The 25631-nt window shown below is 49.4% G+C and overlaps 1 protein-coding gene across 1 annotated transcript in view; it reads left to right on the top strand.

The window, feature by feature from the left end:
• TBC1D21 (TBC1 domain family member 21) overlaps positions 1 to 22581 on the top strand; it is a 133140-nt gene extending 110559 nt beyond the window's left edge. The window contains exons 6-13 of the mRNA XM_084642149.1: positions 717 to 811; positions 7661 to 7771; positions 9185 to 9285; positions 10415 to 10511; positions 11563 to 11660; positions 14785 to 14901; positions 22345 to 22434; positions 22521 to 22581. Coding sequence (XP_084498275.1) covers positions 717 to 811; positions 7661 to 7771; positions 9185 to 9285; positions 10415 to 10511; positions 11563 to 11660; positions 14785 to 14901; positions 22345 to 22434; positions 22521 to 22565 — 754 coding nt within the window. The 3' untranslated portion in view covers positions 22566 to 22581. The remainder of the gene's footprint in view (positions 1 to 716; positions 812 to 7660; positions 7772 to 9184; positions 9286 to 10414; positions 10512 to 11562; positions 11661 to 14784; positions 14902 to 22344; positions 22435 to 22520) is intronic.
• Positions 22582 to 25631: the final 3050 nt, after the last annotated feature.

Below are 25631 nucleotides of genomic sequence, written 5' to 3'. Positions count from 1 at the left end.
GATAGCTGCTTTCAACTACCTGAAAGGGGGTTCCAAAGAGGATGGATCTAGACTGTTCTCAGTGGTAGCTGATGACAGAACAAGGAGTAATGGTCTCAAGTTGCAGTGGGGGAGGTTTAGGTTGGATATTAGAAAAACTTTTTCACTAGGAGGGTGGTGAAACACTGGAATGCATTACCTAGGGAGGTGGTGGAATCTCCTTCCTTAGATATTTTTAAGGTCAGGCTTGACAAAGCCCTGGCTGGGATGATTTACTTGGGGATTGGTCCTGCTTTGAGCAGGGGGTTGGACTAGATGACCTCCTGAGGTCCCTTCCAACACTGATATTCTATGATTCTATGATATTCTATGAATCTCCACTGCCAATGACCTACACAATGCTGTCAGCATTACCAATATGAAGTTGGACATTACCAATATGAGGTTTGCAGAGGGTAGAGGTGCACATGCACATGCCAGTTTGTTGCAATATTAGCTAGACAACCAAAATTAAAATCTTGGTAAAATTGCTCATTTTTGGCAACCTAGTTGCAAAACTGGTGACAATTTCTAAATAAAACAGATCAACTGCTCTTTCCTACCCCTCTGATTTCCTCCATTTACTGTGAATCTTCATTTACAAGGTTCTGATGGTGCAAAACTCTTAACAAAGCCCTTATGAGTTATGCTCCATTCTTGCAGCGTGTTCTCAATAACTACCTCCCGCATTCTTTCAGGAAAAGTTACGAGGCCTTGTGCAACATGTATGACAAGATCCAGCCGTTACTAGAGACAGAGCACAGGGACTTCATGCAGGTCCGCAGCTTCATCAGTAAGTTGTCACAGGGTTGAGCCGGGTGTTTCTAGGGGTAAAGAAGCAGGGGAGGCAGCAGATAGATGAGTCAATGTGATTTGCCAGGTCGCTAGCCCCTTGTCACATGGATCTCCCTAAGCTCCAGTGATCTTCACTGGAGATTCTGACTCAAAAGTACTGTGATGTGTTTGCCTTTCAGAAGCTTAAGGACACCTGTAGTTTGATTTCATTCTTCTACCTGAGCACAAGCCTTACTCAGGAGAGGTCAGCTTAGCTTGGAGCGTGATCATTTTCCATCTTGTCAGTTAAGCAGTATTGGACATAACTTTATCTGGAGGCAGACCTCCAGGTGCAGCCAGGAATATTATTGTTATGATGCAAAGAAAAGGAGTACTTGTGGCACCTTAGAGACTAACAAATTTATTTGAGCATAAGCTTTCGTGAGCTACAGCTCACTTCATCGGATGCATTCAGTTGAAAATACAGTGGGGAGATTTATATACATAGAGAACATGAGACAATGGGTGTTACCATACACACTGTAACCAGAGTGATCACTTAAGGTGAGCTATTACCAGCAGGAGAGCGGGGGGAACCTTTTGTAGTGATAATCAAGGTGGGCCATTTCTAGCAGGTGACAAGAACGTCTGAGGAAGGGGGGGGGGGGAGGGGATAAATATGGGGAAATAGTTTTACTTTGTGTAATGACCCATCCACTCCCAGTCTCTATTCAAGCCTAAGTTAATTGTATCCAGTTTGCAAATTAATTCCAATTCAGCAGTCTTTCGTTGGAGTCTGTTTTCGAAGTGTTTTTGTTGAAGTACTGCCACTTTTAGGTCTGTAATGGAGTGACCAGAGAGATTGAAGTGTTCTCCAACTGGTTTTTGAATGTTATAATTAACTCCCCTTACAGTTAGAAAGGTTTTCCTAATATCTAATATCTAACCTAAATCTTCCTTGCTGCAGATTAAGCCCACTGCTTCTTGTCCTACCTTCAGTGGACACGGAGAACAATTGATCCCCATCCTCTTTACAACAGCCCTTAACATCTTTACACACTGTTATTAGGTCCTCCTCAGCCTTCTTTTCTCAAGACTAAACATGACCAAGGTTTTTTTTTACCTTTCCTCAGAGGTCAGGTTTTCAAAACCTTTTATCATTTTTGTTGCTCTCCTATGGACCCTGGCCAGTTTATTCCCATCTTTCCTAAAGTGTGGTGAGCTGAGGCTTCACCAGTGCTGAGCAGATCGGGACAGTTACCTCCCGTGTCTTATATACAACGCTCCTGTTATTACACCCCAGAATGATATGAGCCTTTTTCGCAAGTGCATCACACTATTGAATCACATTCAATTTGTGATCCACTATAACCCCCAGACCCTCTTCAGCAGTACTACCACCTAGACAATTATTCCCCATTGTATAATTATGCATTTGATTTTTCCTTCCTAAGTGAAGTAGTTTGCACTTGTCTTTATTGAATTTCACCTTGTTGATTTCAGACCAATAATCTAATTTGTCAAGGTAGTTTTGAATTCTAATCCTTCCTCCATGGTGCTTACAACCTCTCCCAGCTTTGCACCATCTGCAGATTTTGTAAGCATATTTTCCACTCCATTATCCAAGTCATTAATGAACATATTGAATAGTACCAAACCCAGGACTGTGGGATTCCACTAGATATGCCCTCCCAATTCAACAGCAAACCATTGATAACTGTCATGCAGCCAGCAGAATATGTTTTTATCACCTTGACTCCAACCGAGTATAAAAGAAATCACATTTTGCCTCTATGTAAACAGATATGCACTTAAATAGTAGATACCAACAATTGTTTCCTCCAAGTTCAGTCGTGGTTCCAGCGCAGCTCCCTTGTTCAGCTTGGCTTAGAGAATGTTGTGTTTCCCAACATTCCAAGGTCCTACTTTGCCACTCCCCCTGGGCCGCTTGCACCCAATCAGAAAGACCCACAGCCAGTAATTCTGGATGCAAAACACTGATTTAATGTAACACACATTACCTGCCATTTGGTGAGTTATTAGCAGCTGTAGAAGTATAGATTAGCAGCTGTAGAAGTATAGATTAGCAGCAGCTGGTGCTGTCACATCCAGGCACTTGACCAGTGTACTCTTCCCTCAGAAGTACATTTTGACATTTGGATTTCATCTAGCAAAGAGTTTGCATGTTTGAGCAGAATTTCTCTTCTCTTTATTTCTTGGCGACTGTTCTTGCTACTAAGGGGTTATAAGCCCACAGAAGTACACGCAGTACCGCAGCCTACTGAAATCCAACATTCACTTTCAAGATGGAGCACTGCCAGCACATTGGGACTGATTGTGGACCTAGAATACCCTGCTGCCAATCAGCAGCTTTGAGCTTCTGAGTTCAGAGCCCTTTCATACTGCTCACCTCACCACAGTTGTTTTACCGCAGCACCCATTCTGTAAGCATTTCTAATACACCCATCCCTGGGGTCTCTGCACAGGCCAGTCACATACAGTAAGAGCATTGCAGGGGCCAGATACTGCACTGTATTGATTTTCCACTCAGTGCAGTATGGAGGGGGAGCTAGTTATGGCTCCCTTATTCTCTGCCCAGTCCTGGCACAGGATAAAGCACTCCAGGCTAGCATCAGTCTTCCAAGGACTGTCTGCCAGCTGAGGATAGCCAGAGTATAATGTGATCTGGATACATCCCCTTCTCTCCTCTTTCCTCCCCTCCCTGAGCATGCCCCTGTCTGCCTTTGCTATGCCCCCTGAATCAGAGCCAGAAGGAGAGGGTGGAGCAGAAGCAAGCTGTGCCAGCTGTATGCCCACTGAAGACTCCCTTCAGCCAGGAAAATCCTCGGCAGTGGAGTTTGGGCCAGATCCCACACGCAAAGCAGTGCAAAGGGAACAGAGACCTGTCCCACTATGTCCAGTCATACTATCACATGCATTTCCTTGGATAGTTCTGCAGCTAGCAAGCAAGTAGGAAATAGAATTATAGAATCACAGTATCATAGAATAGAATCATAGAATACCAGGGTTGGGAGGGACCTCAGGAGGTCATCTGGTCCAACCCCCTACTCAAAGCGGGACCAATTCCCAACTAAATCATCCCAGCCAGGGTTTTGTCAAGCCTGACCTTAAAAACTTCTAAGGAAGGAGATTCCACCACCTCCCTAGGTAACTCATTCCAGTGTTTCACCACCCTCCTAGTGAAAAAGTTTCTCCTAATATCCAACCTAAACCTCCCCCACTGCAACTTGAGACCATTACTCCTCATTCTGTCATCTGCTACCACTGAGAACAGTCTAGATCCATCCACTTGCGAACCCCCTTTCAGGTAGTTGAAAGCAGCTATCAAATCGCTCCTCATTCTTCTCTTCGGCAGACTAAACAATCCCATTTCCCATAGCCTCTCTTCAGAAGTCATGTGTTCCAGTCCCCTAATCATTTTTGTTGCCCTCCGCTGGACTCTTTCCAATTTTTCCACATCCCCCTTGTGGTGTGGGGCCCGAAACTGGACACGGTACTCAGGATGAGGCCTCACCAATGTCGAATAGAGGGGAATGATCACGTCCCTCGATCTGCTGGCAGTGCCCCTACTTATACATCCCAAAATGCCATTGGCCTTCTTGGCAACAACGGCACACTGTTGACTCATATCCAGCTTCTCGTCCACTGTAACCCTGAGGTCCTTTTCTGCAGAACTGCTGCCTAGCCATTCGGTCCCTAGTCCGTAGCGGTACATGGGATTCTTCCGTCCTAAGTGCAGGACTCTGCACTTGTCCTTGTGAACCTCATCAGATTTCTTTTGGCCAAATCCTCTAATTTGTCTAGGTCCCTCTGTGACCTATCCCTACCCTCCAGCTTACCTCTCCTCCCAGTTCAGTGTCATCTGCAAACTTGCTGAGGGTGCAATCCTGTAGCTCCCAGGATCCTCCTTCTTCCCTTTTTAAATGATGGGCACTACATTAGCCTTTTTCCAGTTGTCCGGGACCTCCCCCGATCGCCATGAGTTTTCAAAGATAATGGCCAATGGCTCTGCAATCACATCCGCCAACTCCTTTAGCACTCTCAGATGCAGCGGATCCGGCCCCATGGACTTGTGCTCGTCCAGCTTTTCTAAATAGTACGGAACCACTTCTTTCTCCACAGAGGGCTGGTCACCTCCTCCCCATGCTGTGCTGCCCAGTGCTAGTCTGGGAGCTGATCTTCTTCATGAAGACAGAGGCAAAAAAAGCATTGAGAAAAAAAGCTTTTTCCACATCCTCTGTCACTAGGTTGCCTCCCTCATTCAGTAAGGGGCCCACCTTTCCTTGACCTTCTTCTTGTTGCTAACATATCTGAAGAAACCCTTCTTGTTACTCTTAACATCTCTAGCTAGCTGCAACTCCAGGTGTGATTTGGCCTTCCTGATTTCACTCCTGCATGCCCGAGCAATATTTTTATACTCTTCCCTCGTCATTTGTCCAATCTTCCACTTCTTGTAAGCTTCTTTTTTGTGTTTAAGAGCAGCAAGGATTTCACTGTGAAGCCAAGCTGGTCACCTGCCATATTTACTATTCTTTCTACACTTTGGGATGGTTTGTCCCTCTAACCTCAATAAGGATTCTTTAAAATACAGCCAGCTCTCCTGGACTCCTTTCCCCCTCATGTTATTCTCCCAGGGGATCCTGCCCATCCGTTCCCTGAGATTGTCAAAGTCTGCTTTTCTGAAGTCCAGGGTCCGTATTCTGCTGCTCTCCTTTCTTCCTTGTGTCAGGATCCTGAACTCGACCATCTCATGGTCACTGCCTCCCAGGTTCCTATCCACTTTTGCTTCCCCTACTAATTCTTCCCGGTTTGTGAGCAGCAGGTGAAGAAGAGCTCTGCCCCTAGTTGGTTCCTCCAGCACTTGCACCAGGAAATTGTCCCCTACCCTTTCCAAAAACTTCCTGGATTGTCTGTGCACCGCTGTATTCCTCTCCCAGCAGATATCAGGGTGATTGAAGTCTCCCATGAGAACCAGGGCCTGCGATCTAGTAACTTCCGTGAGTTGCCGGAACAAAGCCTCGTCTACCTCATCCGCCTCTTCCGGTGGTCTACAGCAGACTCCCACCATGACATCACCTTTGTTGCTCACACTTCTAAACTTAATCCAGAGACTCTCAGGTTTTTCTGCAGTTTCATACTGGAGCTCTGAGCAGTCATACTGCTCTCTTACATACAATGCAACTCCCCCACCTTTTCTGCCCTGCCTGTCCTTCCGGAACAGTTTATATCCATCCATGACAGTACTCCAGTCATGTGAGTTATCCCACCAAGTCTCTGTTATTCCAATCACATCATAATTCCTTGACTGTGCCAGGACTTCCAGTTCTCCCTGCTTGTTTCCAAGGCTTCTTGCATTTGTGTATAGGCACTTGAGATAACTTGCTGTTTGTCCTGCTTTCTTAGTATGAGGCAGGAGCCCTCGCCTCTCACGCTTTCCTGCTCGTGCTTCCTCCCAGTATCCCACGTCCCCACTTACCTCAGGGCTTTGGTCTCCTTCCCCCGGTGAACCTAGTTTAAAGCCCTCCTCACTAGGTTAGCCAACTTGCTTGCAAAGATGCTCTTCCCTCTCTTCGTTAGGTGGAGCCCGTCTCTGCCTAGCCCTCCTCCTTCTTGGAACACCATCCAGGAAGGGGTAGTGATCCGAGGGCTTGATAAGTCTCGGCAGTCTCTCCCTCACATTGTGAATCCTAGCTCCTGGCAAGCAGCAGACTTCTCGGTTTTCCCGGTTGGGGTGGCAGATAGATGACTCAGTCCTCCTGAGGAGAGAGTCCCCGACCACCACCACCCGCCTCCTTCTCTTGGGAGCTGTGGTCGTGGAACCCCCATCCCTAGGACAGTGCATCTCATGCCTTCAAATTGGCGGAGTCTCCTTCTGTTCCCTTTCCTCAGATGTATCATCTTGTCCACTCTCTGCATTAGTACCTGTGGAAAGAATATGAAAACAGTTGCTTACCTGTATCTGCGTTGCTGGTACATGGACGCTCCCCTTTCTTCTTCTGGAGATCACATGCTGCCAAATTTCTTCACCGTCCTCCTGTCCACGCAGTGCAGCCTGCTCTGAATCTTCAAAACGTTGTGCCCGTAGAAGCATATCCTGACGTCTGTCCAGGAAATCTTCAGTTTCTCTTATGCAACGCAGGGTCGATACCTGTTGCTCCAGACCTTGAACCTTCTCTTCCAATATGGAGACCAGCTTGCACTTTGTTCCGACAAAGTCACTTCTGTCCTGTCAAAGAAACACAAACATGGCACATTCAGTGCAGGTCACAAGAGCTGAACACTCCCCATCCATATTACCTTCCTTCTACGAGCTTCCTCAGGAGTTGTAGTAAGTAGTCAGAGAAGCCGGCAAGGTGTAAGCCTCAGTGGGCTCTCCCCAGGCAAACTCCCTCTGTTAGCCTCTCTGCTGTTCGCCGCTCAGCTGGTTCGCAGCTGACTGGCTTTTTATAACAGTTAGGCCCACTCAAGGCTCACCTGGAACAAAGCACTCACAATTCACACCTTTCAAACAACCAATCAAGCACACGGTCAAACTGTCAAACTGTCCCCACAACAGACACTCAGATACTCACCAACACAGCCTCTCTAATGCAACCCTTAGCGTACCTCCTCTAAGACAGATCCCAGGCAAACTCCCTCTGTTAGCCTCTCTGCTGTTCACCGCTCAGCTGGTTTGCAGCTGACTGGCTTTTTATAACAGTCAGGCCCACTCAAGGCTCTGGAACAAAGCACTCCCAATTCACACTTTTAGGAGTCTCAGGAGGGCTGCATGATCTGAGCCAGCGATGTAGTCTTCTCCAGGCACCCTGCTCCCATAAGGGAAAAAAGTCTCTTTCTTCCACAACAGATTCTGACCTGCAGAGACTGTACCTCCGAGACGCACAAGGCTACGCCATAGTGGACAAGAAACGGCTGGAGAAGATCCTTCTGCTAAGTTACGTATGCAACACGGAGGCTGGTGAGTGCTGGGGCAGCAGCACACCTGGGCATCAGCAAAGGATCCTTATGATATCACTGAGGCTTACAGTGACCATACGTCCCATTTGAGCTGGGACAGTCCCTTTTTTAAGCCCTGTCCTGGCTGTCCCAACTTTTTATCCAAAAAGTGGGCATTTGTCCTGTTTGCTCTTGCTGACTTGATCAGTTGGCAAAAGCAAATCGGTCAAATGCCCTCTTTTGTCACAAAAGTGGGGTGCAGTGCTGAGGGGGCGAGCGGAGATATCAGCCCCCCGCAGAGGAGAGGTAGGGCTTGTGGGAGGAAGCAGTGTAGAATTCCAGCATGCGAGGCTCCCTCTGTAGGGTTCCAGCTACTGGCACTAGCATGGGGCGGGGCCCTCTGGTGAGCAGCTGCCGGTGTCCCGTTTTCTCTTTGGGAAATATGGTCACCCTACTGAGGCTCATTTCTGAAAGAGGGACATGCTGGTGCTTTCCACTGAGCAAGATGGCAGGATAGGTGAGGGGTGTGCAGAATGGCAGGGGGGAAACCACGTGTAGAAGAATAGGAGGTGGCAATTGGGCCAGGGAAATCATGGGAAGTGGGGTGACTAGGGGGCTGGGTGGTAGTGAAAGGGATGTCTGTATCACTTTCAGGTTTCCTGTTCAAGCATAGCCAAAATCCCTCCTCCCAGACTCTCCCAAACCAACTGGTGACATGCCAGTCATGCCACAGAATGCACTCCCGGAACATGCTCAGACACAACAGTGATGGGCACATTACAAGGACCTGGTAAAACAGAACACAGTTTAACCCTCCCCCCACCCCACTTGTGCGGTCCCTGTCCCTCAGTGACCAACTAAGCTCCCATAAGCTGTCTCAAAAGCACCTTTTCTTATTCTGTGCAAGGGCAAATTTCTCAGGGTGTTAGGGAGAAATTTCTCAGGGTGTTAGGGTGTTGTGCACTCATGCAGGCTGTCTCACAAAGAGGCTAAGGCTCACATGAGTCACTGGAACTGAACTCCCCTGTCCCCACTCCCAGCAGAGCTGCGACCCAGGGGTGGAGTAGGGGAGGGGCTAGCAATGGCACTGCCCAAACTATGGATAAATAAAGGACTTTGATCTCCACTACTGCCCATGTGACAGGGCAGTGAGCCCTTGAGTTAGACCCTGTGACCTGTACCCCATGCCTGTGTTTCATTCCCTTCTGATCTGTTCATTTCCGGAATTTATTGCCCCTCCTTCACTTAAGAGTGTGGGGCCTTTCATTGTCTTGGTGAGCTCCATCCACAAATCCCCATTATCAAGTGGGAGGAGAGCTTCCATGAGCATGTTAACCTAATCCCCAGGGACATGCTGTTTCATAGCATGTTTCTGGACTGCTGCAGTAGTCTGTTTGTACATCTGAGTGTGTCTGTATGTTCTCTCTCCTGGCAGAGTACCAGCAGGGGTTCCACGAGATGCTCCTGCTATTCCAATTGCTGGTGGAGAAGGAACATGAGGTCTACTGGCTGTTTCAATTCTTCCTCCAGAAAACAGTAGGTCAGAGGGTTTGTAGGGCCCCGGCTTTGTGCCCTCACTGGGCCATCCAGTTGACCAGCCTGCAGCAATGCTCCCTGGAGGCAATCTGCCTGACCTGACCACCCACACCCAGCTGTGGCAGACACCCCAGAGAGAAGAGGGCCAGCCTGACCCCCTCCTGGTTTGCAAGCCCGCCCATACTTCACCAGTGATAAGTCACTCAACTCAACTTTTCCTCCCAGCCACCCTGCTCCACCCCCTGTATGACAAATGGTGTGACTTGACCCATGTCCCGCCTGCCAAGCCACAGTGAGGAGGGAGATGGAGCCAGCCTTACAGGACATGCCCAGGCTGCTGGTGGAAGCTGGATAGTTGGGGAGGTGGTTACATCACCAGAAGACCTGGAACAGCAATTTGGCAAAACACTCCCCATCAGTCAGAATGAGGGGTGGGAGGGGAGTCAACTGTTTCCTAGCTCCTAATAACCCAGCAGATCAAACTCACTAGAACTGAAGCCAAGAGGCTCCTGGGTTTTGTAGTTTGGCACATTGTTGGATAAAGCCACCCCAGGAAAACTGCAAACTGCAGTAAGACGTCCTCACCTTGACTTCTCACCATGCTTCCCAGGGCATTGCACCCCTCCAAGTTGGCAAACCAGAGGCAGTGCCCCCTAGCTGTCTCAGAAAGACAGACCATCGTGGACACCACACAGGCCTGGTGTCTATGAGCACCATGCAAGCAGAGGTTATATCTAATGTATGTTTAACTCTAGACATATTAGTACATGGTTACAGAAACAGAGAAACATAAGCAACAGTGTGCACTGAGTTTGTGTCTAATGGCTGGTCCACCAGAGGGTAACAGCCTACTGCTGCTACCAGCTACTGGGAATGTACCTTTTGCTTAAGCATAGCGATCTATAATACAATTCAGAAGGTCCCAGGTTGAAACCCAGTTGGTGACTCATGCAGGGGCTTGTTTCATATAGATCTTGGTAGTGTAAACCCTTGCCAGATTCATTCCTGGGGTAAGGCCAATGGAGTTATGGGAAGGATTTGGCTTTATGGATTTAACAGGAGGCTATAGCCAAGCTGGGCCATCTGGTCTCTTCCTGTCCTCCAAGCCTTCCTGAATTGTCTCTTCCAGGAGCACAGCTGTGTTGTGAACATTGGGGTCGGGAAAAATCTGATAATGCTGAAAGCAGTGATATCATTTATGGATCCCGTCTTTGCAAAGCACTTGGGTAAGTCCTGCTACTCTCCCTCCCCACCCAGAGAACAACAAAGCAAATGCTACTGGAGCTCAGGTAATTTCCAGGCGTTGGAAGCAAAACAAAGGAACCATTTACACAGTGACAGGTTTTGCCTAGGTCTGCCACATCTTGTGTGCATGGAGGCTGAGGCCCTGAGCAGGGGTCCCACATCCTGGGTTCCCTGGCATTGGAGCAGGACGGTGAATCTCAACCCTCCCCATCTACTTTTCCTGTCTTTCTCTATCACTATCTTGTGATGGGTAGGGGGAGTGGTCCTCTGGTATTCCATAGAATCACCAAGCTGTGGGGATGGAAGGGACCATGCAAAGTCGTCAAGTCGAGCCCCCTGTGCTGTGGCAGGACCAAGTAAACCAAGACCATCCCTGACAGGAGTTTCTCTTTTAAGGCTCCTTTCCTGCACTGAGCTGTACTTTCCTTAGACTAGAAAGGCCAGACTGGCTTCCTTAGGGATCTATTGATGTCACCGTGGTGGAAAATCCAAGCTCTTCCTTCCCCTCTAGGTCCTACACTGTACCTCCATGGCACTCCCTGGGACATTACATGGGTTTAACTAGGAGGCTTGAGAATGACTAGGGTTGCCAACACATCCCAGTTTCCCTGGGAGAGTTCCAATATTGACTCACATTCTACAAGTCACAGGGATGGGCCATCAGAGTCTCAGTATCTTTTGAGGCCTGTGCAACATCCTCTTGTTATGACATAGCATGGAGTTGCCATGATAATGCCTTGACGTTGCATGGCAATGTAACAGCATCCCATTCTGTGACAATGTCACTATGTGCTGACGCTGCATTGCCTGATGATGAGAGCTGGCAACATGGTGATGCAATGTCCAGGCGTTGCAACAGGATGTGTGCTCTGGAGAACCAACTTTTAAAGGTGGCAACCTAACATGTATTGCAGCAAATAAAGCAACTGAGAAGAGAGCCCCAATGTGACACTCTCTGATTTACACCTGCACAGGCTGGATGGTAAGGTGTGTCTCGGTCCCTAACCTGAGCTTGCTTTTCTCATCCTCTAGAAGGGAAGGGCAGAGTTGTGCAGTCACTGTTCCCCTGGTTTTGCCTCTTCTTCCAGCGAGTCTTCAAATCCTTTGATGACGTCTGGAGACTGTGGGAGGTGAGAGCTTTCTGACATTCTGTGGCTTTCCTGGCACCTGAAGGCATGATGGATACCCGACATTTGTAACTTTCCTTTCCCCCTACAGAGGGCAAAGAGTCTCAGCCAGAGAGGCTGCCTAAGTGACTTGCCAGAGTGGATGTGACTCCAGGGCAATGAACTAATCATCTCTTGCAGCATTTCTGTGATTGAGGACCAATGACTTGGCCCACTCCAGAGTGGGACTGGAAACTGAGGCTGGTCACAAATGTTCCCTCTAAATTGTTTTTGATGGATTTTTTTTTTGACAGAAAAAAATCTTCATGAGAAGTGGCTGCTTTCCTTGGGAAATTTTGATTTTTTTTTTGTTATTTTTGAAAAACCAATATCCTGAAAGCTGAAATATTTCATAGATTCCAAGGCCAGAATGTACCATTGCGATCCAGTCTGATCTCCAGCCAGAGAACTTCCCCAAAACAATTCCTAGAGCAGTTTGATTTGGTAATACTGTCCTAGTGTCTCATTAGAGTTGTAGTTCTATTGCCTCTTGTACCCATTCTTCTCTAGGAACCTCTATGGGTCTACATCTCTCATAATGCACCATAGCCAGGGATTTCCATTATGCACTACTTTTCCTCTTCAAGAGGGGAGACTGTGATGCATCATGGGAAGTCTACCTGGGAAGTCTACCTAGGAAGCCTGGCCTATAGAAAACTGTGGACTTGACTTTGGAGTCCTGGGTTCTATTTTAGGCTTTTTCACTAGCCTGCTGGGTGACCTTGGGCAAGTCACAGCCCCTTACCGTGCCTCAGTTTCCCCATCTGTAAAATGGGAGTAGGATATTGCCCTCATTTGTAAAGCACTATGAGACATGCTGATGAAAAGCACTTAGATAAAATCTAGGAATGTTTATGGTGATTTTTGAGACTGGGAGAATGAGGCAGCTGGCTTCCATAAGGCATCGGCAGCAGCACTTCCAAATAGAAATATTTTGGGGTTTGGCTGAAAAGTTTCAGTTTTGCGAACATTTTCTGTAAATGAAACCCCATTTCCTGCCCAGTTGTGTTGAAAACTCCAGGTGGTGGAAGGCTAGAGGGCTGAGCTATGCAAAGTTCTCATAAGAAGAGGTTTTGTTATAAACCTGACACATGGGCTGAGAAATGTGTGACTCTTCAGGTGAGCTTAGGCTGGGCTTTGATGGGATCTGAGTTGACTTATTTTCATAGCTCCAGGAGGCGCCATTGTGATCATCTGGTTTGACCTCCTGAATCACACTGGCTAGAAAACCTTGCCCAGTGAGTCCAGCATCAGTGTGGAATGATCCTAGTCTGCTTTTGCTCCCACAGCTGCAAGAGGCAGTTTCTTCTGGTATTTCCAGCCAGACTGGGAGATGGGAATAATGGAAACCTCACTAGACAGCATAGCATCTTGGGAGGTCCCTGACACAATTTTGCAGGCCAGAGAGATAGAGCCCTGCAAGGATACAAAATGTGGATCTGCATCCACCAGGATCAACCCGCGATCAGACCCGCAATCTGCTAGCTGACTTTTACCTGTATCTGCCCCACACCTGCAGCAGCAAGCTGTCTCACAAGGGCTAGTGATGAGGGGGAGGGGCAGAGACTGGGTGGGGCAGGGTCTTGCAGGGAAGAGGCAGCACCATGGTGGTGACTGGGGATAAGGGGTAATGAGGGGGTGTGGTGTTGAGGAGAAGGGTAGGGTTGCCTGACATCTGGTTTTCAACTGGAACATCCGTTCGAAAAGGGACCCTGGTGGCTCTGGTCAGCACTGCTAACCAGGCCGCTAAAAGTCAGACTGGCGGCACAGCAGGCCTAAGGCAGGCTCCCTGCCTCCCCAGCTCCACACTGCTCCCGGAAGCAACTGGCATGTCCTTGTGGCCCCTAGGCACAGGTGCGATCAGGGAAGCTCTGCGCGCTGCCCCAGGGAACTGCGGCCAATGGGAGCTGCAGGGTCGGCGCATGCAGGTGCGGACAGTACACACCATGTGTGTGTTCAAGTTCCAAGGTAAAGGGAGGATTGCTGCAGCAACAGGATTCTTGCCCCACCAAACCAAACCGCTCACTTAGTGTTCTCATTTCCCAGCCCTCTTCCCAGTGGTTTTCATATCTCAATTGGCATTTGCACAGAGCTCCCTCTCCATGCTCGCCCTTCCTGCTGAGGTCTCAGGGCTGTGCCATGGCAGGAGAAACTCTATCTGAAATGGAGAGGAGAGTGTCTGAACACCCTGCGCAGACAATGCTGGAAGTGAGATTATTTGGCCAAGTGAGTCTCCAAAAAAATATCAAAAGCCACTTTGCCCTTGAAAACCTAGAATCAGTTCACCCAGCAGCAAATGCAGCTCAGACCAAGTGGATGAGTTCATTGCAAGATGAACGACCAATATTGGTATATGGTTAATTTGCACTTGCTTAATATATTGAAGTCTGTATGGACCCAGCAAGTCAAGGGGCTCTGTGCTGTTGGAGGTGCCATGTTTTGTCTGAGAAGTCAAGGGTCTCGGCACTTGTTTTTGATAAAGAGCCCCTACTACTTATTTTGCAAGAGGAGTAGCATTAGCTGAAGTGTTGTCAGCCAAGATCAGGGCCCTATTGTGCTAGGCGCTGTACATATAGCAGGAGACAGGATCTACGCCCTAAGAGTGTATCCTCTAAATTGATCCCTGCTTTACACTCAAGTGGGAAGCTGATGGTCAAAGAGGATAAGGGAATCTGTGGCAGAGGTGGGAATTGAAGCCAGCTCTTCTCAGTCCCATTCATGTTCCTAAACCACAAGCCCAACCTTCCAAATAGATACAGTCCCCCTCCCTAAAATTACTCCTGTAATTTCATGTGCAGCAACTGTTTCTCCATTTCCCCTATTTATTTGTGTAGTGTTGCTGCATGCTCTGAAATAGCTGCCTTGTTCCACCACACAAGTGGCTGCATTTCAATGGCAGATGACTCAGTGATCTCAAAGATATAGTCTACGAAAAGCTTTGGGATCCTCCAGCATAAAAGGTGCTATAGACTGCTAGTATGTTTTGTTCCTGAGACAAAAGGTTCAGATTCTGCTGGGTTTGGGTGGAGCATGGGAATCACCTCTGACGTTTTTCACTGATTCTGGCCCATGGTCTGTTTCTTCCAAGGTATTCCTGATGGGGATACCCTGCAGAAATTTCCAAGTGATCGTGGCCTACACTATGCTGCAGAGTGTCAGAGACCAAATCCTCCGGGAAAATATGGGTGGAGATGACATTTTAATGGTGAGCCAGCCAGCAGGGAACCTGGTGTGTAACACAGTCCCCCCTCCCACAGAAAATCAGTAGATAAGGAGGGGAATGGGATGCACTGCATCATCCCTCTAGGAGAGGGATTCAATTCAAGCCCTTCTCAATAGCAATAGAGTGTTGTTGCTATCAGGCTGCTGTTGGTGCCCTGACTGAGATGAGTTGGTGGGTCTCAGGCCAGATCCTAGTAGACAGCTAGCTACATCACCAGACACACATTTCTGCTTGATATGGATCAGCCCCCTTGTTGGCAGAGAGGCCAAGCAATGAATGTGATTAAAAGGACACGCTTACCCGCTGAGGTGGTCCTCCTCACTCAAGGATGGGACATATTGGCAGGGAACACTGAGGGAAGCATGCACTTCCACAGCATGAGCTCTGCCTGTCCTGGGTGCCATTCTTCAAGGTAGTCAAGTGGCACTTTTCTCAGACACTCAGTTGCCTTTAACAAATGTGAGTTCAGTGTTTTTAATGGACATGAGCCCAAATATGAACACAGGATTCTAAACCCCCTGAACTTTGGGGATGTTCAGACCAGGAGCCAGATCTAAAGTCTGCAGCTTGGTCCTATCCTGATATGCAGAACTTGAAGGAAGCTTGGCATCAGCTCTGATTCCTGGCCTGACCTTTGTGAAGAGGTCCCATTTCAATTTTTCAAGCTGTAATCTCTGAGAATGAATGGGGAAGGACAAAGAGGGGGAATTTTCAAATAAAAAAATGGAATTAAGAATCTAGATCCCTGGTTCCTTCCTAATACAGCAGATTAGTTCTTCAGTAGGGTTTATGAGGAAAGATTTATTATAGGCAGAGCTAGTGGTGCTGCCTGGAGTTAAGGTTACCCAACACTTTCTTTTATATGGCCATGTTTACACTTGCTCACACCTTTGCCAAACTGTTATTCTGGCTGAAATTTCCCATGCTTGGTGTCAGCCTCAGGCTGATTATTTTTGGAAAGTTTCAGCAAAAGCAATTCAGACATTTCTGAGAACAAGATTAGGGAAAGATACATTGTTTTGCCCATGTTAAAAATTCTCACAACCATTTTGTTGAAGCTCTCCCCACCCCTCCCCTCGTGCTTTGGGACTAGAACTTGAAATCTTACTAAAAGAGGCAGTGGTCCTGTAGAAAAGATAGTAGGTGATCATGTAATTGAAGACTGTATCATAATGCATACACACAAGGGAGGCCCAATTCAGGGTGCTCAGAAACCTTAATTCTGGCCCATCCTAATGTTAATACTTGACTTTGCAGTCTTAGTATTCTTTTAACGGAGGTTTGCATGTGTAATATAGGATATGTTCCATGAAGGAAATGTGGGGGAGGGACAGGAGTGATGGCTGTGTTCAGTATTTAAAGATCTGAAATACCAATAAAGGAAAAGGATTGTTTGGATGATCAAAAGAGAAATAAATAGGAGTGAAATGAAATCAGATGAAAATCAGATGAAAGCCAGCAAAGGAAAATGTCAGAGTGACTCTCCTGACAGTCAGATCTGTGAGGCTGTGGAGTAGCCTCCTTTGGGAAATGGTAGGTCTTCCAGCACTAGAGCCATTTGAAACTGGGATGCATAGTAGAGTGGTGGTGGTCTTTCCTCTAGGGTATAATCTTGTGCCAGCAAGGGCATGGACAAGATGTTACCTAACAGCTCTTTCCTGCCTCTCATGTCTAAGATTCCCTGATATGACCTTTTCATGATTGCCACTTCTCTTGACCCCCCCTCTAGTTTTGCAATTGGCACCCCTAAAATTTGCAGATGGTCTAAAAGATGAGGTGGTTCAGTTCATCACCCATGAACATGGATGGTTGTCTAAACCTCCTCCAGACTGACCTGAACTCCCTGGCTCTCCAAGCATCTTCACTGACCAGCATGTCCTGTTGAATCTGCATTTCTTTTTATTAATATTACAGTAGGATCACTAGAGATTGCGGTCCTGTTGTGCTAGGCACAATAAAAGATACTCCCCGCCCAACAATCTAAACAGGCAAGGGCTAGGAGGGGAAACAGAGGGACAGGGACTTGCCCAAGGTCACCCCACAGTCAATGGCAAACCTGGTATAGAGGCTCAGGTTATTCATACAACAATGCTGCGTTTTCTAAACTGAAACGTTTGCAGTAAAGGGCCAGTTTCTACTGGACACTCGGCGGGAAGGTTTCTAAGGTCCAGGATGGGATTTCTGGTCAAAACCACGGGGAGCAAGTGACCCACCTAAGACAAGTCATAGAATCATAGAATATCAGGGTTGGAAGGGACCTCAGGAGGTCATCTAGTTCAACCCCCTGCTCAAAGCAGGACCAATCCCCAACTAAATCATCCCAGCCAGGACTTTGTCAAGCCTGACCTTAAACACTTCTAAGGAAGGAGATTCCACCACCTCCCTAGGTAACGCATTCCAGTGATTCACCACCCTCCAAGTGAAAAAGTTTTTCCTAATATCCAACCTAAACCTCCCCCACTGCAACTTGAGACCATTACTCCTCATTCTGTCATCTGCTACCACTGAGAACAGTCTAGATCCATCCTCTTGGGAACCCCCTTTCAGGTAGTTGAAAGCAGCTATCAAATCCCCCCTCATTCTTCTCTTCCGCAGACTAAACAATCCCAGTTCCCTCAGCCTCTCCTCAGAAGTCATGTGTTCCAGTCCCCTAATCATTTTTGTTGCCCTCCGCTGGACATTTTCCAATTTTTCCACATCCTTCTTGTGGTGTGGGGCCCAAAACTGGACACAGTACTCCAGATGAGGCCTCACCAATATCGAATAGAGGGGAATGATCACGTCCTGGATCTGCTAGCAATGCCCCTACCTATACATCCCAAGATACCATTGGCCTTCTTGGCGACAACAGCACACTGTTGACTCATATCCAGCTTCTCGTCCACTGTAACCCCGAGGTCCTTTTCTGCAGAACTGCTGCCTAGCCATTCAGTCCCTAGTCTGTAGCAGTGCATGGGATTCTTCCATCCTAAGTGCAGGACTCTGCACTTGTCCTTGTTGAACCTCATCAGATTTCTTTTGGCCCAATCCCCTAATTTGTGTAGGTCCCTCTGTAAGCTATCCCTACCCTCCAGCGTATCTACCTCTCCTCCCAGTTTAGTGTCATCCGCAAACTTGCTGAGGGTGCAATCCACACCATCCTCCAGATCATTAATGAAGATATTGAACAAAACCAGCCCAGGACTGACCCTTGGGGCTCTCCACTTGATACCGGCTGCCAACTAGACATGGAGCCATTGATCACTACCCGTTGAGCCCGACAATCTAGCCAGCTTTCTATCCACCTTATAGTCCATTCATCCAGCCCATACTTCTTTAATCTGCTGGCAAGAATACTGTGGGAGACCTTGTCAAAAGCTTTGCTAAAGTCAAGGAGCAACATGTCCACTGCTTTCCCCTCATCCACAGAGCCAGTTATCTCATCATAGAAGGCAATTAGATTAGTCAGGCATGACTTGCCCTTGGTGAATCCATGCTGACTGTTCCTGATCACTTTCCTCTCCTGTAAGCGCTTCAGAATTGATTCCTTGAGGACCTGCTCCATAAATTTTCCAGGGACTGAGGTGAGGCTGACTGGCCTGTAGTTCCCAGGATCCTCCTCCTTCCCTTTTTAAAGATGGGCACTACATTAGCCTTTTTCCAGTCGTCCGGGATCTCCCCCGATCGCCATGAGTTTTCAAAGATAATGGCCAATGGCTCTGCAATCACATCCGCCAACTCCTTTAGCACTCTTGGATGCAGCGCATCCGGCCCCATGGACTTGTGCTCGTCCAGCTTTTCTAAATAGTCCCAAACCACTTCTTTCTCCACAGTGGGCTGGTCACCTCCTCCCCATGCTGTGCTGCCCAGTGCAGTAACCTGGGAGCTGACCTTGTTCATTAAGACAGAGGCAAAAAAAGCATTGAGTACATTAGCTTTTTCCACATCCTCTGTCACTAGGTTGCCTCCCTCATTCAGTAAGGGGCCCACACTTCCTTGACTTTCTTCTTGTTGCTAACATATCTGAAGAAACCCTTCTTGTTACTCTTAACATCTCTTGCTAGCTGCAACTCCAGGTGTGATTTGGCCTTCCTGATTTCACTCCTGCATGCCCGAGCAATATTTTTATACTCTTCCCTCGTCATTTGTCCAATCTTCCACTTCTTGTATGCTTCTTTTTTGTATTTAAGAGCAGCAAGGATTTCACTGTGAAGCCAAGCTGGTCACCTGCCATATTTACTATTCTTTCTACACTTTGGGATGGTTTGTCCCTCTAACCTCAATAAGGATTCTTTAAAATACAGCCAGCTCTCCTGGACTCCTTTCCCCCTCATGTTATTCTTCCAGGGGATCCTGCCCATCTGTTCCCTGAGGTTGTCAAAGTCTGCTTTTCTAAAGTCCAGGGTCCGTATTCTGCTGTACTCCTTTCTTCCCTGTGTAAGGATCCTGAACTCGACCTCCCAGGTTCCCATCCACTTTTGCTTCCCCTACAAATTCTTCTCGATTGTGAGCAGCAGGTGAAGAAGAGCTCTGCCCCTAGTTGGTTCCTTCAGCACTAGCACCAGGAAATTGTTCCCTATACTTTCCAAAAACTTCCTAGATTGTCTGTGCACTGCTGTATTGCTCTCCCAGCAGATATCAGGGTGATTGAAGTCTCCCATGAGAACCAGGGCCTGCGATCTAGTAACTTCCGTGAGTTGCCGGAACAAAGCCTCGTCCACCTCATCCCCCTAGTCCGTTAGTCGATAGCAGACTCCCACCACGACATCACCCGTTTTGCTCATGCTTCTGAACTTAATCCAGAGACTTTCAGGTTTTTCTGCAGTTTCATACTGGAGCTCTGAGCAGTCATACTGTTCTCTTACATACAATGCAACTCCCCCACCTTTTCTGCCCTGCCCGTCCTTCCAGAACAGTTTATATCCATCCATGACAGTACTCCAGTCATGTGAGTTATCCCACCAAGTCTCTGTTCTTCCAATCACATCATAATTCCTTGACTGTGCCAGGACTTCCAGTTCTTCCTGCTTGTTTCCCAGGCTTCTTGCATTCGTGTATAGGCACTTGAGACAACTTGCTGTTTGTCCTGCTTTCTTAGTATGAGGCAGGAGCCCTCCCCTCTCATGCTCTCCTGCTCGTGCTTCCTCCCGGTATTCCACGTCCCCACTTACCCGAGGGCTTTGGTCTCCTTCCCCCGGTGAACCTAGTTTACAGCCCTCCTCACTAGGTTGGCCAGCCTGCTTGCGAAGATGCTCTTCCCTCTCTTTGTTAGGTGGAGCCCGTCTCTGCCTAGCACTCCTCCTTCTTGGAACACCATCGCATGGTCAAAGAATCCAAAGCCTTCTCTCCGACTCCAACTGCGTAGCCATTCGTTGACTTCCACAATTCGACGGTCTCTACCCAGACCTTTTCCTTCCATGGGGAGGATGGATGAGAACACCACTTGCGCCTCAAACTCCTTTATCCTTCTTCCCAGAGCCATGTAGTCTGCAGTGATCCACTTAAGGTCATTCTTGGCAGTATCATTGGTGCCATGTGGAGAAGCAGGAAGGGGTAGCGATCTGAGGGCTTGATGAGTCTCGGCAGTCTCTCCCTCACATCGTGAATCCTAGCTCCTGGCAAGCAGCAGACTTCTCGATTTTTCCAGTCAGGGCGGCAGATAGATGACTCAGTCCCCCTGAGGAGAGAGACCCCAACCATCACCACTCGCCTCCTTCTCTTGGGAGCGGTGGTCGTGGAACCCCCATCCCTAGGACAGTTCATCTCATGTCTTCCAGTCAATAGCCTAGTGATCAAAGCACTCCCTTGGGACACTTAGGGTCACATTCCTGCTCCGAATCCAGCAAAGCAGGGATTGAAACCGCAGGCTGTCACATCCCAGGGGAATAGCCCCTGAGCTATTCTGGGGTGGGGCTCTGTCTCTTTGGTTCATCCTGATGCGGGATGAGATTTTTTTTTTTTTATTTCAAAATTTTTCACAGAACAGGAAAACTTTTTCCTACTCAGCTCTACTCCTTAGGCCTTAGACAGGCCTTAACCTCATGGGACCAGGTGACCTCTCCCCATTGTAGAATGTGCCAAAGATCTGCAGGGCAGAGTGGAGAGGAGACTGCTGCCTTTGGGCTGTATATCGTACCAGAGCAGAATCTCTCATGAGATTCCCAACCCCTGTCAGGGATGATCTAGGTTTACCTGGTCCTGTCTTAGTGCAGGGAGTTGGACTAGATGTCCCCTCAAGGTCTTTTCCAGCCCTGCATTGCTATGATTGTAATCCCTGGTGGGAAGTAGAAGGAGGGGATGAAATTATGAATAGGAAACGTGAGAATAAAAAAGTGAAGCAAATGTCAAAAATGCATAGTGTTCAGGCTTGGATGAAGATACAGGTAGCTCCTGGTAGCTGGGTCACCCAGTCCTAGCTGCCACATTAGATACCCCCTGCCCTGGTTAAAACATTCAGCAGACACACCATGGCAGCAAAGCCAGGTTTGGAGCAGTGGCGGGGTTGGGGGCTGATGGTGCCAGCCAGGGGTGAAAGTAACTGATGCCACTTACCGGTTCGGGGCGGGCTGGCTCCGGCCCCTGGAAGGGGCGGGGCCTTGGGTGGAAGGGGCGGGACTGGGGGGTCAGCATCCCCCAGCCAGTCCTTCCAGTCCGGCTGGCCCATGCCGCCTAGGGCTCCCGTGTTGATTTAAAGGGCCCGGGGCTCTGGACGCTGCTGCTGCCCTAGCGGCAGTGGTGTCCGGAGCCCCAAGCCCTTTTAAATCACTGGCCCCGGGCAGCTGCTCCCTTTGCACCCCCCGTCCGTTGGCGGCCGGGGGGGGGCCAAAAGGGGCAGGAACGTTAAAGCGCTACAGGGTCCTTTGCCGTGCCCTGCTGACAGGGGGGCACAGCAACATTAAAGAGCCGCAGCGGCAAAGGAGCATCCTTAAAGCACTGCTGCGGTAGCGCTTTAATGTCCCTGCCGCTTTTGCCTCCCCATCGGTGGCCCTGCTGGGACAGACCCCACCGGCAGGGCCACTGGCAGGGGGAAGGGGCAGCGACGTTAAAGCGCTGCAGCAGCAGCACTTTAAGGACGGTCCTTTGCTGCGCCAGCGCTTTAACGTCGCTGCCCCTTCCCCCTCCCCCCCGCGTTGGTGGCCCTGCCGGTCCGGACCCCACCAGCAGGGCACTGACAGGGGGGGCAAAAGGGGCAGGGACATTAAAGCGCTGCCACGGCAACGCTTTACTGTGGGCTGGGTACGGGCCGGTGCGGTTCTTACCGGTAAGCAGTACCGGCCCCTACCGGCTCCCTTTCACCCCTGGTGCCAGCTTCAGTGATACCTATTGGCTTGAAAAGGCACTGCACATACAGCTAACGGCCACCAGGGGAGCAGCCTCCTGCCCCCTATTTGCTCTACCCTGGTTGGTGGTGTCTCTGCTCTCCTTTCCCCCCCCCCTCCCCCGTAGGTCTGTGGGAACATCATAGACCTGGATGCAGATGAGCTGATCTCCAAAGCCTGCTCCACATACAAACTACTCATGGAACACAAGGAAAAGGTAATGGACAGAGGCTTGTGCTGGCGGGATGGGAGCGCTGGGAGAATCATCTCGTCAGTGTCTCACCCAGACCCTTTTCTCCACAGGTTCCAGATGAGCTGAAGGAGTTCTTCCTTCAGGGAGACTCATAGAGACAGAAGAGTTAGCAATAAATGTGTGTATGACCCGGAGTGGGCATCAGAGTTTGGCCCTGGCTGCTGCGCCACCCTGGCAATATAAACAGACTCCACCCTCGCCCCCCGGAGATCTATCAGTTCGGGGGTGGGGCAGGACTGACATAGGTAACCGCCGCTGGAGGGGAAAGGGCTGCAGCTGGAGTTCACTGGCATCTGGAGGGAAGCCCCCAACAGGAGCTGCTCTGCTGTACACCCACAGGGCCACCAGTCCTAGACCAGCTCCGAATCCTGGAGGTGCGAGAGTGGCATAAAGCCACCATAGTAATCCCTGGGGCTCCTGGGGCCATGCCCACTCCTTGGTGTGTTCGCCCATGTGGCATCAGGCAGAATTGAGCCTGCAGTTCACCCTGTCTCTCAGGCCATGAGCCAAAGCCCCCTGGCATGAAGAGGACTTCCATAGGCTGCAGCAGGCTATGGATGGCTCTGTGCTGTGCGAATGCCCCAGCTGAGCAGACAGCTCGTGGCACTAGAAGATGACCGATTCTACTATCCCCAGGTGCTGTTAGTAACCCAGGCAAACCAGGTGGTGGGCACCTCCATTAGAGCCCTGCCACTTGCCCTGAACCCGATGGGACCTGACTATGAGTCAGCTCCAGTCAGGGGGAGCAGAGATATCCCAGGGCAGAAGGCAGTGCTGACTCAGGTTCAGGGGGAAGGATCAGGGTCAGGTAGGGTGGACTTGGGTCCAGTTTGGGTCTGGATCAGGCCTATAAATTAAGCCCAAGAAGCCCTCTAACTTCTACTGGGTTAGAAGGCAACTTGTAACCTTGCAAGGGTCCCTTCAAAGACCAGGGCCTTCCAGCCCCCCCCCCAGTCCCATTTCTTCCACCTGTTTGGGCAGCTTTCCTTCACCCCGAGGCACCACTGGGATCCTGTGCTGTTTGCACTGCGTTCCTAGCAGGACACAGCAGCTTTTCTGGGTGTGCAGCCTTCTCCCGACTGGGCACATAATCCTAGCCAAACTCCCTGCTATAGTGCCTGGGAAGGGAGGGGGCTGGTAACTCCCCCTACACAGATCTGTCAATGCACTCTCATGCAGACCACTGGTGCCCCTGGATCATAGACTCATAGAAGATTAGGTTTGGAAGAAACCTCAGGAAGTCATCTAGTCCAACCTCCCAAACCTCAAAGCAGGACCAACCCCAACTAAATCATCCCAGCTAGCTTAGCCATCCTCTTTGGAACCCCCCTTCAGGTAGTGGAAGGGTGCTATCAAATCCCCCCCTCACTTTTCTCTTCTGCAGACTAAATAAGCCCAATTCCCTCAGCCTCTCCTCGTAAGTCATGTGCCCCAGCCCTCTAATCATTTTCATTGCCTTCTGCTGGACTTACTCCAATTTTTCAGATAGTCTGGTCTTGGGCAGCAGCACCCACCCCTGCTCCCCGTTCTTCCAGGATTGGGCCCCCACAGCTCTGCCAGTGCACCTGAGTCCTGCCCAGTGGCTTGCTCCTTGTACTGTGGTTCTGAGCCTCTGCTGAACTACAGCAGTGCTCCTGGTAGGCCCTGGGACCAAGCACTGGATGCACCAATCCTGCCTCTACCAAACTAGTCCACATGCAGGCTTTGTCCTGCCTCAGTTTCCCCTCCCCCAACTCCGCTACTATTTCTCAGTCACAGCCTGCCCTCCAACACCCACTGGTAGGGCTGTCCCCAGAGCCCATGGTAGGCAATGGAGAGACTCTGGTTGACTTCAGTGGGCTCTGGATCAGGCCATTAGTCCAGTGCCAGGACTCTCAGACCATTCCATCAGTTCTGATCGTACTTGTTGGGGCCCATTTTGACTACAGTGAATCCTAGTCCCCCGGGGCAGCCTTAGTATGCCAGGTGGAGGGGGGGAACCTAGGTACATAAAGCCACGGTGCTGCCTAACACTCGCTCACATTTGGTTGGGAATCTTAACGCACGTCAAAGTTGGTTCTGATCTGCCCATGTCACTTTAATATCCAGCCTGCTGCAGACATTTTATTGAGAGTCACCCATGTCCATTTAAGGGGTTGACGGGAAGCCAAGAGCACCCTGCAGAGCTTCCACTTTCCGCAGCCATTCCAACCCTACTGCTCTGCTCTCTTTGCCTTGCTGCTTTGCATGCCGTGGGGAGAGCAGATGGCAGGTTCTCAGGTGCCTCCCTGTACCAACAAAATAAACAAAGCCTGGGAAGGAGCACTGTAACTGCAATGGAGCAGGGCTGCCCACTGATCTGCAGTGTGTTCTAAGTGATATGCCAGGAACCTGCGCCCTGCAGGAGACTCTCCTCAGAAGAGACAGGGATGGACAGGAGATGCTTTTGGAGTGACTCAGGATGTTGGAAAGCCACTAGAGCCACAGCCAGGTGGCACAGCAGATCGATCCTGTGAAATGGGCTTGGTCGCCTTCCCCTGGCATCCATCCCACAAAGTGCTTGGTGGCTTAATGGGAGGCCTGGGGGTACTGAAGTCAGTAGGGGGTTTCCCCTTCCAGAGGGCTAACCCTATTGGTTGGGATCCAATTCCCTCTCCTTCTGGAAAACTGGTCTGGAACCAGGCAGGCATGAAACCTGTAGGGGTTCTGCAGAACAGAGGCAGTGCACTCTGATAGGCCTATGTGTCCCCAGGCTTGCAGCAGGCGCTCACACCTCCTTGAAGCCTTCCACCACCTCTCCTTCCCCTTCACCTCAGCTTAGACCTTGTGTAAGGCTGGGTCATCACATACAGGGATTGAACCCACAAGCTGTTCATTGAAAGAGTATGAGCCTCCACCTGCTGAGCAAAAAAGCCAGCTTTGGTAGAGCAGGGGCAGACTCATAAAATTATATGCATTGTCTGGCCACTAGAGTGGGACAACGTGCCACAATGCATTCGCCTGGGGCACATTTGCATCAACCCTCATGTGAGATACATACTCTGCCTTGCCTCTTTCACTCCCTGACTAAACAGATTGTCCCTGGCTTAGGCTCTGCTTCCTTTATGCTTCACGTCTTCTCTTCCCACACTCTCCCATCCCTCTGAGCTCTGGCTGGCTAGGTTGTTCCCAGCTATGCATTG

Source organism: Lepidochelys olivacea (assembly GCF_965140295.1).
Source record: "Lepidochelys olivacea isolate rLepOli2 genome assembly, chromosome: 10".
Taxonomy (NCBI): domain Eukaryota; kingdom Metazoa; phylum Chordata; order Testudines; family Cheloniidae; genus Lepidochelys; species Lepidochelys olivacea.
Note: the sequence above shows the minus strand (reverse complement) of the source record. Positions and strands in the feature narration are given on the sequence as shown.